The sequence below is a fragment of the Diospyros lotus genome, chromosome 4 (assembly GCF_014633365.1).
Source record: "Diospyros lotus cultivar Yz01 chromosome 4, ASM1463336v1, whole genome shotgun sequence".
In the NCBI taxonomy this organism is placed as follows: domain Eukaryota; kingdom Viridiplantae; phylum Streptophyta; class Magnoliopsida; order Ericales; family Ebenaceae; genus Diospyros; species Diospyros lotus.
The window spans coordinates 35,039,791-35,055,072 of record NC_068341.1 but is presented as its reverse complement, the minus strand read 5'-3'; the positions used below and the strand labels follow the sequence as shown (position 1 = coordinate 35,055,072).

General features: G+C 33.4%; 2 protein-coding genes across 5 annotated transcripts; both read right to left on the bottom strand.

Annotated features, from left to right (window-relative positions):
* Positions 1–1,956: 1,956 nt before the first annotated feature.
* LOC127799987 (AT-rich interactive domain-containing protein 2-like) lies at positions 1,957–9,337 on the bottom strand. 3 transcript variants are annotated; one of them, XM_052334329.1, is made up of 3 exons: positions 8,689–9,337; positions 6,599–6,809; positions 1,957–2,991 (listed from the first exon to the last, which is right to left on the bottom strand). In XM_052334329.1, exons 2-3 carry the CDS (start codon positions 6,735–6,737, stop codon positions 2,219–2,221), a joined length of 912 nt encoding a protein of 303 aa, XP_052190289.1. In that variant the 5' UTR covers positions 6,738–6,809; positions 8,689–9,337; the 3' UTR covers positions 1,957–2,218. The 3 variants fall into 3 exon arrangements, with proteins under 3 accessions (XP_052190289.1, XP_052190287.1, XP_052190288.1); XM_052334327.1 differs by having other exon boundaries at positions 1,957–3,315; positions 8,689–9,336; XM_052334328.1 differs by having other exon boundaries at positions 1,957–3,315; positions 6,599–9,336.
* Positions 9,338–10,290: 953 nt separating this feature from the next.
* LOC127800577 (UDP-glucose 6-dehydrogenase 3-like) lies at positions 10,291–13,127 on the bottom strand. Of its 2 annotated transcripts, none has more exons than XM_052335276.1 (2): positions 12,985–13,127; positions 10,291–11,965 (listed from the first exon to the last, which is right to left on the bottom strand). In XM_052335276.1, the coding sequence occupies exon 2, from the start codon at positions 11,950–11,952 to the stop codon at positions 10,510–10,512; it is 1,443 nt and encodes a 480-aa protein (XP_052191236.1). In that variant the 5' UTR covers positions 11,953–11,965; positions 12,985–13,127; the 3' UTR covers positions 10,291–10,509. The 2 variants fall into 2 exon arrangements, with proteins under 2 accessions (XP_052191236.1, XP_052191235.1); XM_052335275.1 differs by having other exon boundaries at positions 10,291–11,961; positions 12,985–13,113.
* Positions 13,128–15,282: the final 2,155 nt, after the last annotated feature.

Genomic DNA, 15,282 nt, shown 5'->3' with positions numbered 1-15,282 from the left:
CTATCTCAAGCTCCCTGAAATTCAATTTTACCCATATTCCTCCTCAAAAAGAGAGGAACATGTAATACAAAGTCTTAAACCAATCCAATATAGGATTAAATTATCTTATTCGACTAAGATTTTCTCCTCAGATTAAAGGATAAAGTCAAATATAATCCGAGATTACTTCCTTCATTAATCTATAGTTAGTCTTAATTGTAAAAAAAAACTTAGAATAATCCTATTCTCCTATAAACATTACTCCTAATTCCTCCGTATCTATCTAGGGTTATCATTCCTAGTCACACTCTAAAACCTAATACTAATCAAAGGATTATTTCTAAATTATTATAAATAGAAGATAATCTCTCCTCTAGATAAGCATTATCAATTATGATCTCAAGTTATCTTGCTTTCTTACTGTTCCTCCATATCTAAATGCATCAGAATGGTTTTTTTGGCCAGCCTTAGGATAGTCTCACCATTTTTTTGGGGCAAAAGATCAACTCCAAAATAAAAAGTTTAAGACTTTCTTGCCATCTAGTATGTTTTCTTCATAAATATATTAGCGGACAATTTTGTGTATCATCACAAGTAAAATTTTAGAAAAAAAAACAATTTGGTCAAGTATGGCATCAAGAGTAATGCTACTTGCATATCCAGGTTGACACTTCATTGATCCATTATCAATACACCCCTCATTAAATCATTCAAGTGAAGGGTATATTGGTAATTAATTAATAGGGTATCAATATAGATGTCAACCTAAAATGATTTAATGAGAAGTGTATTGATAATTGTTTAATGGGATATTAACATGAATGTCAACCTAAATGTACAAGTAGTATTAATCGTGACATCAAAAAAATCCACTAATAAATACAATGCCACAAATTCGTTCTTGTATGATCAAATTGGGCGATCAAATTGGGCGAGGATGGGGTGCAAACTTAAATTTTGTCAAATAATGTAATTTTTTTGTGTATGTCGTTAAATTTAAAAAAACATTTTTAATAATGAAAAATCACATAAAAAAATTACTACTAGACCAAAGTTAATGAGTTAATATAATTATGATACTTATAAAAATGGAAGATATTATTTGAAAAATTTTACTTTTGTCAATTAAAAATTTTTATTTTTTAATTGCGACCTCTCTGGGGGTAAGCCCACAAAGATTTTGTATGGTTCACTTTTAATTGATGTACACTTAAAAAATAATAATTGTCAATGTTTACTTATGTAGTAAAAAAGAAATTTATACTCAGCTATTAACTACTAAAATTTAGTAAACCATGTGTACAGGGTAAATTATTCAATTAGCCCCTAAAATTCGTGAATCCATTTAATTTTTGTCACCCAACTAAACTTTAATTTGTAATAAAATTCAGTTCCTCTTTTAATTTTTGTCAACAGATATATGGTATACAAAAATATACCTCAAAAAATACCCGATTGTGGATTTATATTAATTTTAGTATTGAATAATTTTAAAATTTATATTCATATATATCACACCAAATTTCCTTAATAAAAAATGTTGAAATTTAAAAAAAAAAAAAAAAAAAAAAAAGTAACTGAACTTGAGAAAACAATTGTTAATATATTCAGAACAAGAGGGATAAGAAAGTTTGAACTTAAGCCTTCATGACAATTAGTCATGAGCTAAGCTAATTTTGAGGACAAAAGAGGATAGAAGTTTAATAGAAATCAAAATTTAGTTGTCTTAATGATAAAAATTGAGTGAGTGACGATATAATTTACCCCACCACCTGTGCATTACTTCAGTTGAAAAATCAAAATCTTTGTGGGTTTGAGAGTTTGCGAGTACATGAGAGTAACTTTGTGCCATTAATTCAAACCAGACTTGCTCTGCTCTTGTAGCAAAACAATTTTCCTTAATAACACCACCTCCATCTTCATGAAGTTGCAAAATTACTATAAATATAAAACACATAGAAACAGAATGTTAAAGAGTTGAAAAATAAGACAAAGCCTCGACTAGCTAGTAGTACCACTCTTAATCAATGTTCGAGGGACATTTTGCTCTGTATACAAACACACGACAATGATGCAGCATGTTATGGCAGGCAAAGTCCCCCAGCTGCAATGCTTAGGAAACGACTCAAAATAGTCGGCTGCCTACAATGTTTAAGTAATAGCAAGCCGTGAAAATGAAATGTCTCATTCTATTTATTTCTGTTACGTATTTTCACATTACATCCCCTCATCTTTATCTTCAAAGACCATCATCTGTATATCCTCCTTCCTCGTTGCTCATTATACAACTAGTATCTACAGTGTTTGTGTCACCTTTACAGGTACCTGCTCCACTGTCCTCCACAATGCCTTTGAGGAATTCCTCTTCAGAATTCTCTTGACAATGAGCAGGAGCTTTATCCAGAGATTCACCCCCGGTGTCGTCTTCTTTGTCTGTCATTACAAGTTTGCTCTTTTGACACTCGTCATTGTCGCTGTCGACATTCAAAGGGTCAAACCTATTCTGCTCAGCACGTTTTCGAAGCATAAATACATTGAAATAATAACTGACCAATTCTTTCTTTGTCCGGGAAGGGAAAGTGGCCGAGAGATGGTCCCAAATGTTCTTACTTTGTGATGCTGCATTTGAGAGCACATCTCGGAAGGTATGCTCTTCATCTTCCCTCCATTTCCTCGCAACCTCTTCCCCCATGTCACAAAATCCAAATTCCTCAAACGCCTTCTGCCCAAGGTGGTTTTCTCTCAGTTCCTCTCTTGCTTCCATGACATGTTGCCTCACACATCTAATAGAACCCCTGTCTAGACAATTACAGTTGCTTCTCCTTCCCCTGTCAGCACAGCAACTGTATGCAGATGACTCCATATCAGGCATGGGAATGACACAAGTACCTATCAGCCCTGCCTCATTGTCATCATCATCCATCACCCGTGAGCCTGAAGAATCTCCAGGAATGATATGTGGATCTGACTGATCTAAACTGGCAGAAGATTCATGGAATCTATTTGAGGCCCCTTCAGGAACATTAGCTTGATGGTCAGGTCCAATAGAAACTAGTTTTCTAGGAGGATGATTAAGAAGAAATGAATAAATGTCATGAGGTTGAACTAATTCCATTACTCGGTCAAGTTTGAAAAAATGTGGAAAGAAGGATAAATGAACAGAAGCATCTGACTCAGCATATTCATTGAATGCATTGCCATTGACCCAAAAAAGACTGGAGGAGCTGCCAGGAGCATTCAATTCAAGTTCATTGCTAACCCTATTGAAATCTTCAGAAGCAGTTTCCTTAGCAACATTTCCATCTTGAGATTTCCTAGCACTGTCCTGACCTTCATCTTCACATACAAGTTGAAAACCCAAAACAATAAATACATTGAAAATGCAACACAAAAAGATCTACTCTAGTCATGAAGATGCAATGCGAGCATAAACATAGGTATCCATATAGTTATAGTTTCAACAATACAACCAGAGAGAGACAGGATGAACAAGTGAGAGAAGCCTCACCAAAAATACTCAGGTATCCATATAGTAATAGTTTCAACAGTCAAATTTAGAAACAATCTAATGGTCCAAATCTAGATGCTGATGGTAAAATTTATAAAATCATGGTTTCTGTAAAAAGGGACAAAAAGCCTAAGAAAATTTATACTGATGGCATAGCACAAAAGATGGGGAAAGAGATACATATATAAACTAGGCAAGAGAACAAAAAATAAGAGATTTGAGCCAAGTGAAATGCATAAAATATGAAAACAAAAAGTATTAGTGACTAAGGGACAATCAAGGAGAGTTTGGAAGTAGGGGTGAAAATTCAGTCAGTCTACGTCCAATTCAGTTACAAAACCGAAAAAACCAAAATGGCTAGTACGGTAAACCAAAACCGAACAGAATAGCCAAAGAACCATTTAACCGATTGGTTGATTTAACCAAAACAGCTGAAATAACCAAGCGGATACCAAATTAACTGATTTTTATCAAAATCTGCCAGAACTACAAATGCTTCAAAAAATAATACAATTCCATCCATTCCAGAAATCCATCCAATTTGTTAAAAGTGCAAAAAAAATCAGAACACATCATTCACACACTCTCTCTCTCGTCTATGTGAGCAAATCCAGAAATTGGAAAAGGATGAAAAGAAAATAAATATTGAGAAAGGAGAACGTGTACAAGCAACAGTCAATCAGAAGAAATGACGACTGAAACGGTATCTCGCCAAAATCATTTATGTCACCTCATCTTGTATGAAGCAATAGATTGTTCTTGTGTCCCTCATTTTCTCTGATCCAGACAGAGGCACCGTTAGATCAAATCATCTGTCCAACTCAAAGTTAGAAAGAGAGAGAGAAATTCTCCACTTTGGTTTGCAGCCTCAAAAACCCTAGACGCCAACCAAATGCAAACAGAAGAGGGTGTTGGGTTTTGCAAATGAAAGAAAGTGGGAGAAAGAAACCCCAGTTCACTAATAGCATATTTATACACAAGGGCTTATTTGGAATTCGTTATAAATATAGGAGTACTTTTGCAAAGGATATATGTAATTTGGTTATTTTGGTTTTTAACCAAATTTTTTTCTACAACTGAATAGAAAACTGATTTTTAGGGGGGAAAAAACTGAACTGAACCATTTAAGCCCAAAAACCGAAATCGAGATAAGTTCAGTTTGGAAATTCAGTTTTTTCGGAACAATCCTCACCCTAACAGAAAGAGTATTTCTTGAAGTTATTTAGTGAAGGTGGAGAAACAAGTGTTCTGTAGGAACATCTTCGCAATTTTGAAGAATGTAGAAATTGCATGTTCTATAGACATGTATGTCCAAACAAAACAAAGCAAGCATTGAAAATAAATGAAGTAAATCAGTTGAATCAAATAATATCCCAATAGAAACATGGAAGTGCAAGGGAGAAGAGTGCACCTTTTAAGTTAATGAAATTATTTAAAGTGACCCTTTTTGCTGAAAAATTATTCAATGTGATTTTTAAATCAAAAAGGATGTTGGCTGAGTAGAGAAAGAGTACAATAGTGCCTATTTATAAGAATGAAGGAGATATTAAATTATAAGAATACTATAGTGCCTATTTATAAGAATGAATGAAAATTATAAAGGAATCAAGATAGTGAACCACACTATGAAACTTTGGGATATGATTATTAAGCAAAGGTTAAGAAGAGAAAGCAAGTTGTCTAAAACACAATTTGGTCTCATAACTAGTAGGTCAACAATAGCAGCAATACACTTGTTGAGGTGCCTAATATAGAGATAACCAAAAGGACATAAGTATGGCGTTTATAGATTTAGAAAAGACTTATGCAAAGTCCCTAAAAAAATCTTATTGACGGTCCTACAAAAGAAAGGAGTCCAAATTTCTTATATAGGATATTCAAGACATCATGGAGCTGAAACAGATGTGAAAACATGTGGAGAAAATATTGAGGCTTTTCCAGTTACAATTGGATTACATCAAGGATCTAGTAAAGAATAAACTCACTAAAGATATGCAGGTAAAGTTGCCTTGGTATATGCTATTTGCAGGTGACATTGTCTTGGTGGATGAGACAAGACAGTGTGAATACTAAATCCAAGACATGTAAACACTTTAGATGGTAGACATTTTAAGTAAAGCAATAAGTTTAGTAAAACTATAGGCATGGATGGTGTTACCATGAAACTCGAAAATCAAGTAATCCCCAAAAAAATAGTTCAAACATCTTGGATCAATCATCCAAAAGGATTGAGAGATTAATGAAGCTGTTACCCATAGAATTAATTGTAGATGGTTAAACTAAAAAAGTGTGTCCAGGATTTAATGTGATAATAAGATTCCATTAAGGCTAAAAAGAAAATTTTATAAGGTGATGATAAGACAAATTTTGTTGTTTGGCATGGGTAGTAAAACACCAACATGTGCAAAATATGAGCATGATATAAAAAAAGAAATGATAAGACTAACATGAGGTTATTCTATTATAAGGTTGAAGTGGCAACTGCACGATTAACATGAGAACATAGGCTTCTATGACAAGAATGGATAGAAAGGGGTCTTTAGCAAAATAGGATGAAAACCAAGAAGAACTTGGTGGGAGACCCTTAAGTATGATGTGTTATAAAGGTCTTATAAAACATCTAGCCATAGATAGAAATGATTGGTGAGATAAAAATTTTAGTCGATCACACCTAGTGGGATTGAGGCTTGGTATGATGATTTTGTTGTTGTTGTTGTTTGTAAAAGGAATATTCAAGAGCAAGATGACACAAAACCATTCAACAAAGAAAAAAAACAACAAGAATGCAAATCCCATTTCTTCATTAATAAGAGTTCATAAATGCTAAAACAATCCTAACCTTGAAATGCTATTTGGTCATCAGTTGGCTGAAACAACATACTCTAAGACCTTACAGCATTTATCTATAGCATGACTATAAGAAAGATAATTTCAGACACAAATATCAGTTGTGGAAGTAATATACCTAATAGAAAGTGCCAAGAAAATGAGTAAAGAAACCTAAATATTCACTTTGACACTATAGCATGAGTAATATATGACACTCAATCTATTTACCCCTAAATAATGTATTTTTCTTACATTAGCAATAAAAAATCAAACAATTGTTACCTGAAGAAAGTGCTGGACCATCATTACTTGGCAAAAAGCCCAGAATGGGAGATTGCTGAGCTGAGTGTCCCTCTTGTCTTGGGTGCTTAAAACCAACCTCGAAAGACTCCTCATCGTGGCAAGGTCGTTTGTAAACCATTTAGCCTTCCAAATGAGACAACTTTAGAAAACAAGATCCACAAGATGCAGCAAAGATAAAACCACTTAATTCCTGCAGTTTAAACAAGAGACAACATGGAGCCAACTGAGATGTCAAAAAGAAATGAACAACACAAGGAAAGACACCCATAACTTGCAAGATGGGGCTTATCCTACCACATAATAATATACAAAAAAAGGAAGAAGAAAGGTGGGGAGGGGGGAGAGAGAATATCTGAACTTTTCAATTTCAAAGACTTAATATTATGACTTAAGGGAACCAAGGGTCAAACAAATATAATGGACAACATATTTTATCTTAATTCAAAATTGAAGCTCCCACTTCATCTTATGCAAGTTATTATTCCATGTTTACCACCTTGACAAACATTGCCAGCGTCGTACTGAAATCAAATCCTACAGAAGATAGTGGAGTCTTTCGTAGGAGACCAATCTTAGCCAAACACTGCTAAAACACCACTTGATTTCATTTATTTTAAGAGGAACTCATTTCTTCTCTGCCTCAAGCCTTCTTAAGGACTTCAAGTCAGTCTCATATTTGGCAAATATATTGTACTAGGAAAAAATATGAATCTGATGTGGTTATTATAAGGAGTCACTTAAGAGTTGCAAGATTTTCTTCACCACAGACAGTTTTATTACAAGCATCCTAGTCAAACTATTAAATCCAGTAATTCACATCAACGGATTTTTCCATATTTAAATATTAAAATTTTGTATGCCATCAGCCTACATCAGTTTCCGTCCACTATTTTGTTGTCAAGAGATACACGTGTGGCTTTTCATTAGCACAAGTTGCACTGCACCTTTCCCAATCTTATAGAGAATTACAGCATCTGCTTTGACCTCTAGAAAGCAGCTTTACACACACACACACAAGATAAATTTATCTGGCTGCTTCCAGTTACTCTGCCATTAAGCCACAAAATGAAGCCCAACTTAACCAGATTACTTTAAATATTAATGCTATCTCAGGAATTAGGACTTTCCAATGGAAAAGAAAATAAAAAGGAAGTGAACTTACTTATGCATAGCTATTGTTTAGCCTTTTTTTTTTTTTGGTTGAGTCTTAAGTATAGCATTTTAGATACACGAAGAAACATTTATTTTCTTTTTCCCTTCCATAAGGGCACTAGTCCTAGTCCCAAACATAGCATAAGGGCACTGTAAGCATACAACAAGCTTACAACATTATAATACATGATTTAGCATGACTTAACGATACTTTTCCTTCAATAATGAGTTACTATTCAACTTATTTCCACATAGTGACATAAACAGGCATATCTTATGAATAAGTAGCGAGTATAGGATATATCACATTACTGAAGCATCTTATTTAACCATTATTTGGCATAGATATGTGTATTCCATTTACAAGTCAGGGAAGAAAACAGCAAGACACCCACACTAAATGAACATGCATGATGAATTCTTCTCCCCCAACCCGTGGTTATCAAGACCATACAAAATCTTCTCTTTACTCATAGCATAGAAAAATACAAAAAATATCAAAGTTTAGTCCCAGATATCAAAAGGGAATCAGAATTCTGAATATGCAACAATAATGGAAGTATCAGAACAGGACTACCATACAAGTATCTACACCACAACCTTTCCCTAATACAGAGATGTGACCAAAAAAGAAACATCAATGCAAACAATTGACTTCACAAGTAAACTGAAAAGATAATTAGACCAGCTATATCATGTGAAATTTAGGTACTGGTTAAAAACCCATGCAACCATAGTAAACTCAAACCATTAACGGCTTTTTTTTTTTTTTTTTGTAGTGTTCTATGGCCATTTTAACACTTAGTAGTCAGGAATCGCAAAAGTACAATTAGACATGTAGTTGGAAAGGTATTAAATAAATGGACTTATGAAATAGTCCAATTGCAGCATGACTGAACTAAAGTAGTTAGCTTTACCTCCAATTTCCGGAAATTTTGTGTCCAGATCAGAATGCGAAATGATAGATGGCTATGAAATGATCAAATTTTAATATGAAGAAACTAACTTCAAAAAAGAAATATATAGATAAATAGTAACAATAATAATTAAAAATTCTATATCTATAATTAAAGGGAATACAAGAATAATTTGCAGGATGTCAAAACAAGACAGGTAATAGACTCCATGGATCAAAGTAAAGATTTTTTTTTTTTTTTTTATTCCAGCTAAAAATTTCAAGTTTACGAGAATTACAATAATTTCAATAAGCCGAACAAGCTACTACAAACTGATTTACACATCGAAAAAAATCCCTCGAACTTCGATGGAAAAATAAAATAACCGAATTCACAAAAACATGGATCGATACAGTGACAGAGCTGAGAAAATTAAGAAACTCCGTAACCCTAACCCTAAAATTCAATACAAGACACGGAGAAACGTGAAAAGGAGATCAATCGAGGGCGCAGGAATTGGAATTGAGCGCAAAAAGAATGGATCTGAAGAGAAAAGGCAGGAATTGGAACAGAAATTGGATGAGAAACGAGAGATGGGAATTCGGGGAAAATGATGGTTAGCGTGGGAGTCGAGTTTTATAAGAATGTTCGGTGATCCGAGGATGGAAACTATTTTCGCGCTTCGTTGAATCATCTGTCATGAAAAGGGGCTGCTTTTTACCTTGTAATTTCGAGAATGCCACTCAGATTTCGCATCTCGGCACGTGATGTGATTGTGTTTATTTGGCAACATTCTGAGACAAATAATAAATTATATTTTATCTTCTGAAATTTACTAAGTTTTTTAATAAAATGCACAATTTTATTAAAAGTCTAACATCTAGTTTTTTTTCTAAAATGATGGTTCTTACATTAAAAAAATTAATATAATTTAAGTAAAAACTCATTTTCAAATGGCGCCTCTTTGTGGTTATATTTCAATCTTTATTAGGCAAATTTTAAATAAATGAGTGTTAATATAATAGTAAAATTATTTTTAATTTTAACTTAGAGGTTAGGATCAAGTTAAAAGTCGGTGTTTGTTATAATTGTCTTTTTTTTTAAATAGAAATTAAAAATGTCATCAAGAGTGTTGTTTGGTGATTATAAATTTTAAACAAATAAGCACCATGCCTAGTATCATAGTAAATTTGAATAGTTTCTGCTAATTTGGAGCTAAGGTATTTGCAAATAAGTGGGAGTAATATTCTTTCAGAATGGTATGAAATTAAATCGTCTAACTTTTTTTTTTATAAAAAGAAAGGTAATTTTAAATATCAACAAAACAAAAGAAAAAAAAGATGAGTCTTCAATGGAACCATTCTTCCAATAAAGATCAAAAGACAAACTACAAACTCCTCATCCTTCTTCTTCAGCTGACACAGATCTGATCCAATCCATCAACGTTATTTAAGCACTATCTAGACAAAATTTTAAACAAAAAATAAAAAAGAAAAGGGAAAGAGTGAAAGCCAAATTCACATCCCCCAATACAAAATCAAGTCTATAATACTGAACTATTAGCAGCTCCATTCCTACTGAATTACTAAGAACAGAGAGAGAGAGAGAGAGAGAGAGAGAGAGTTTCATAATATCGCCGTTCAATAGCAAGTTAACCAAAGTGAAGTACAAAAATCAAGTTCTATTACAAAAAGGAAAAGAAAAGGAAACACAAGCTCTGATTTGGTAAATAAAGTACACCTATAAACCTCCACACGGACAAAACCCAGAAGCATCAGAAACAGATTTAAAGGTAGACCAAGAATACAAGTGCTAAGAATCAGATTGATTGGAGAATCTTCATCATGCCACAGCTGGCAAGTCCTTGACCCAGGCATCCAGTGGCTTACCAATGGAGTAGACAATGAAACCAATCTCCCTCAGCTTATCCACATTCACAATGTTTCTACCATCAAAAATTAAAGCTGGTTTCTGCATGTTGTCGTATATCCTCTGGTAATCAAGATTCTTGAACTCATCCCACTCAGTGAGAATACACACGCCATGAGCTTCTTTCGTTGCCTCATAGGCATCCCATACCACATTGACTTGCTTCACGGTGGTGGGACTCATTGGTTGGAGATGAAGAGGATGGTCCCAGTCAAACTTGTTCATCGTAAGGTCTCTCTGGATTTGGTCCTCTGTGACCTGCGGATCATATATGCTCAGTCGAGCCTTGTCCCCCAATAGCCCCTTGCACACATCAATTGCAGGGGTCTCACGGGTGTCACCTGTATCCTTCTTGAATGCAAACCCCAGAACAGCAATCTTCTTGTTTGCAACTGTGTTAAACATTGAGGAAACAAGACGGTTCACAAAGCGACTCTTCTGATAGTCATTTATCTTGATGACTTGTTTCCAATATTCTGCCACTTCTGGAAGACCATTGCACTCGCAAATATAAACCAAGTTCAAGATATCCTTTTGGAAGCAAGAACCGCCAAAACCAACACTGGCATTCAGGAACTTGGACCCTATCCTAGAGTCCTTACCCACAGCATATGAAACCTGTGTCACATCTGCTCCGGTAGCCTCGCAGAGAGCCGACATAGCATTGACAGATGAGATTCTCTGGGCTAAGAAGGCATTGGCAGCAAGTTTAGAGAGCTCTGCGGACCATAGATTGGTGCATAGGATCCGCTCTTCAGGGACCCAGTGAGCATATACGTCCTTTAATGCTTTGATTGCCTTCTGGCCTTCTGGGGTATCCCTACCTCCAATGAGAACCCTGTCAGGATTGAAAAGGTCTTGGATTGCTGTCCCCTCTGCAAGAAACTCAGGGTTAGAAAGAATCTGGAAGTTAATTCCCTTGCTGTTGTGGGTCAGAATTTTCTCTATTGCCTCCGCTGTTTTGACAGGAACTGTTGATTTCTCGACAACTATTTTATCAGATTTTGACACATCAGCAATCATTCGAGCTGCACTCTCCCAGTATGTTAGATCTGCGGCTTTGCCTGCTCCAAGGCCGCTAGTCTTGGTGGGCGTGTTAACAGAGACGAAGACTATATCAGCTTCACGTACGTGTTTCTCCACGTCAGTGCTGAAGAAGAGGTTCTTGCCCCGGCACTGCTTCACAACATCATCAAGACCAGGCTCATAGATGGGGAGATGGTCACTGTTCCAAGCTGTAATCCGAGGAACAGAGATATCAACTACAGCCACTTCAATTGATGGGCACTTGAGGGCTATCACTGCCATGGTAGGCCCCCCAACATACCCAGCTCCAATGCAGCAGATCTTGACCATTTTCCTTTTCTATCTAGCACCAGGACAAAGAATAACATATATGAGAAAAAGATACACAAATCTCTCTAGATTCAAGGTGTGATTGTAAAACTCACCCTCTACTCTCAAGAGTTAGAGAAATGAAAATAAATAATACACAACACAGCAAACAGAATTCTAACCCACAACGAAATCTCCTTCCTCTACCTATTCTATGAATTGTATGTTATTGCTTTTCGAAGGAAGAGGATTAGTGGAATAATAATATAATGATTCTATCATCTCGTATCATCCATCACTTCAATATTACTAGCGAAATTAAACCCCTAAATTTCCAAAGGATTTCATGAAGAATCAAACGGATTTTTCTGTACGCCCCAGAAAGCAAGATTTCACCACGGATAAGAAATGGAAAATCGAAGTCTTTTTTTGGTCTTTTTGTTAGCTCAATGTGGAAAATGACATTAGAAAATATCAAAGAACAGAGAACTTGTTGTCTCTTAGAATAGTAAATCCGCCACAACAAGGTACTGTTCATTGATTATGCCAATTCTTAAAAATCACAGGACCCAAAAATTAAATTGCACATAATTAGCTTGGCACAATTATGGTAACTAAATCAGATCTAACAAAAGTCGCTTGATTCAAACCTCTATACCGATCATTGTTACTAAAAACACACACATTGAGCTAAAACCCCGGCACACGGTACATTTAACAGATCGTGCACCAACTGGCATATACCTCAACAGATCTGGGGACTCTAGCGAAAAAACAACAAACAAATGAAGGATCCATTCGGTCGTTCCCATCATGAAATGCAAAAGAGGAAACAGCGAGCTCAGAACAGATGAAACAAGAAGAAATGAAAAAAGAAGAAAGTATTAATGCACAGAACTAAATCAACACCAGAGATAGAGGGAAACTTCACCAAGTAGATTCCATTTCGGAAACAAACCCTACACTATATATACAGCTATATATCGATATGGATCTATGGGCGGGTTGAAGTTTGGCAGGACGCTGTAATTGGGAATTGGAAAGGGAACATACCTTCTTCAGAAGAAGATCGATCGATGGATCGAGAGAGTATCGCAGAGAGAGAGGTAGAGTAGAGAAAACAGAGAACTTGGCATATGGGGAGAGGATGCCTCCTTCCTTATATATATACATGTACGTACCAGTCAGCACAAGCTCGGATCCAATCCTTCGTGTTTGGAAGCTGGGAATTCTCTTTATTCTTTTTGTGTAATTTTCTAAGAGATATATATATATATACACATTTATTCATTATTTAAAAATAATAATTAAGAATTATTAATTATTAAGATAAATAATATGAGCAAAGAGATTTGTTATATAATTAATATAAAATCCCTTTTATATTGCCCGACATACCTATCTAGAGAGTTATTGAAATACGTCAAAAAGACAAAAATATCATCACTCAAATTATAAATTTACAAATCATACAATTGTCTTACCCATTTTGCTCTCTCCTTCTCATGACCGTCGATACAATCGTCAATTGTCGCTCTCTTTGCCTCATCGGTGAGACCTCACAATCGTTTCATCGATCGTCGCTTGCTAATTATGTAAAAAGCAGAGATGAGAAGAGCAAGAAGGTAAGGCAATGATAGGATATTTTTGTTTTTTTAGCACCTTTCAATAACTCTGTCAATGGATCTATCGAGCAAAATAGATTAATTCTTAATATAATTTGGTTGATATATGTATTGTGATTGTGTAATTTTCTATTATTGTATTTCTATAAGTTTAATATATTTTTTTAAAGGTGCATTATTTGACACGTGAGAAATCATGAATTAGTTGTGGTGCCACGGCCTAGACGTGATTTTCGAAAAGGACAACAGAGGAATGGAGGCGTGGAATTATTATAAATTAAAAAGAAAGGCCAACGCGCCAACCTGTGCATACATAAGACATGACGTGGGGGTAAGTTGCATTTGCATCTCAATTTTTTTTTTGTAATTTCACTTATTATTTATTAGAATTTTAAAAATAATTTTTACTAATACAATAATTATTAGATAATATAATTTTTTGTATCTCAAATTATTTTTATTATCTTAAAATATTGACAAATTGAAAGCTATAAAATACATATACATGCATTTTTTTCTTCCTCAGGTGTTGCCACCTGCAACTTTAGGGTTTCTTCTTGGGGTTTTTTTTAGTTACTTTAATTTTCTAAATTTTTTTATTTGGCGATAAAGATTAGGAGAAAATTGTTAAATTTAAATTAATTTAAATTTTAATTAAAGTCACTATGCAAATGACCCATCACAAAAAAGCTAAGTTGTGTTATCTTTATTTTTTAATTTTTAATTTTAAATTTTGAATTCATTTTTAATTTTTTATTTTGGTAGTCTGTTTTTAAAAAATTAAAAATACGTTCTTTTTGTCATTTTAAAAAATTATTTCTCAAAACAAAAAATTAAAAAACGCGTTCTCTTTGAAATTTTGAAAATAATTTTTTAATAATATTTTATTCAATAAATTTGATTATTTAGTAAACTAGAAATATGTAATGTTAATATATTATTAAAAAAATATCTATTTTAAAGTTAATGAATTTTATAATATTTTTTTATTATAATAATAAAATATAAATAAATAAATATATTTTTAGTTTAGAGTTTATTTTGAATGAAAACACTCAAAACAATAAAATAATAGAAAAAATATTACAAAACAAACTCAAAACTCAAAACACATTTATTTATTTATATTTTATTATTATAATGAGAAAAAATATTACAAAATTCATTAACTTTAAAATGTATATATTTTTTTAATAATATATTAACATTAAATATTTATAATTTACTGAATAGTCAAACTTATAGAATAAAATATCATTAAAAAAATATTTTCAAATTTTTAAAAAAAACGCGTTTTCTAATTTTTTATTTTGAGAAATTATTTTTCAAAATAATAAAGAAAACGCGTTTTCAATTTTCTAAAAATAAACTACCAAGATAGAAAACTGAAAATGAATTTAAAAGTCAAAACTGAAAATTGAAAAACAAAGAAAATATAGCCTTAATTTTTAATTAAACTAATTGAGAGCCATTTAAGCCAAAAAAATTAAATAACAGAGACCTTCACAAAAACTTTTGAACAATTGATTCAAACCACAAGAGATTATGAGACAATTTACCTAAATTATATGTTAATATATTTATTTTAATTATAAAATATTTTATATGAAATTTGTTGCAAGTGTTGCTGATAAGGTTGTGCAAAAATTCGGTTTGATTGAACTAATCAAACCTAATCGACTCAAATTATTGATTCAGTTCATTTTTTTTTAATTCAATTCAATTT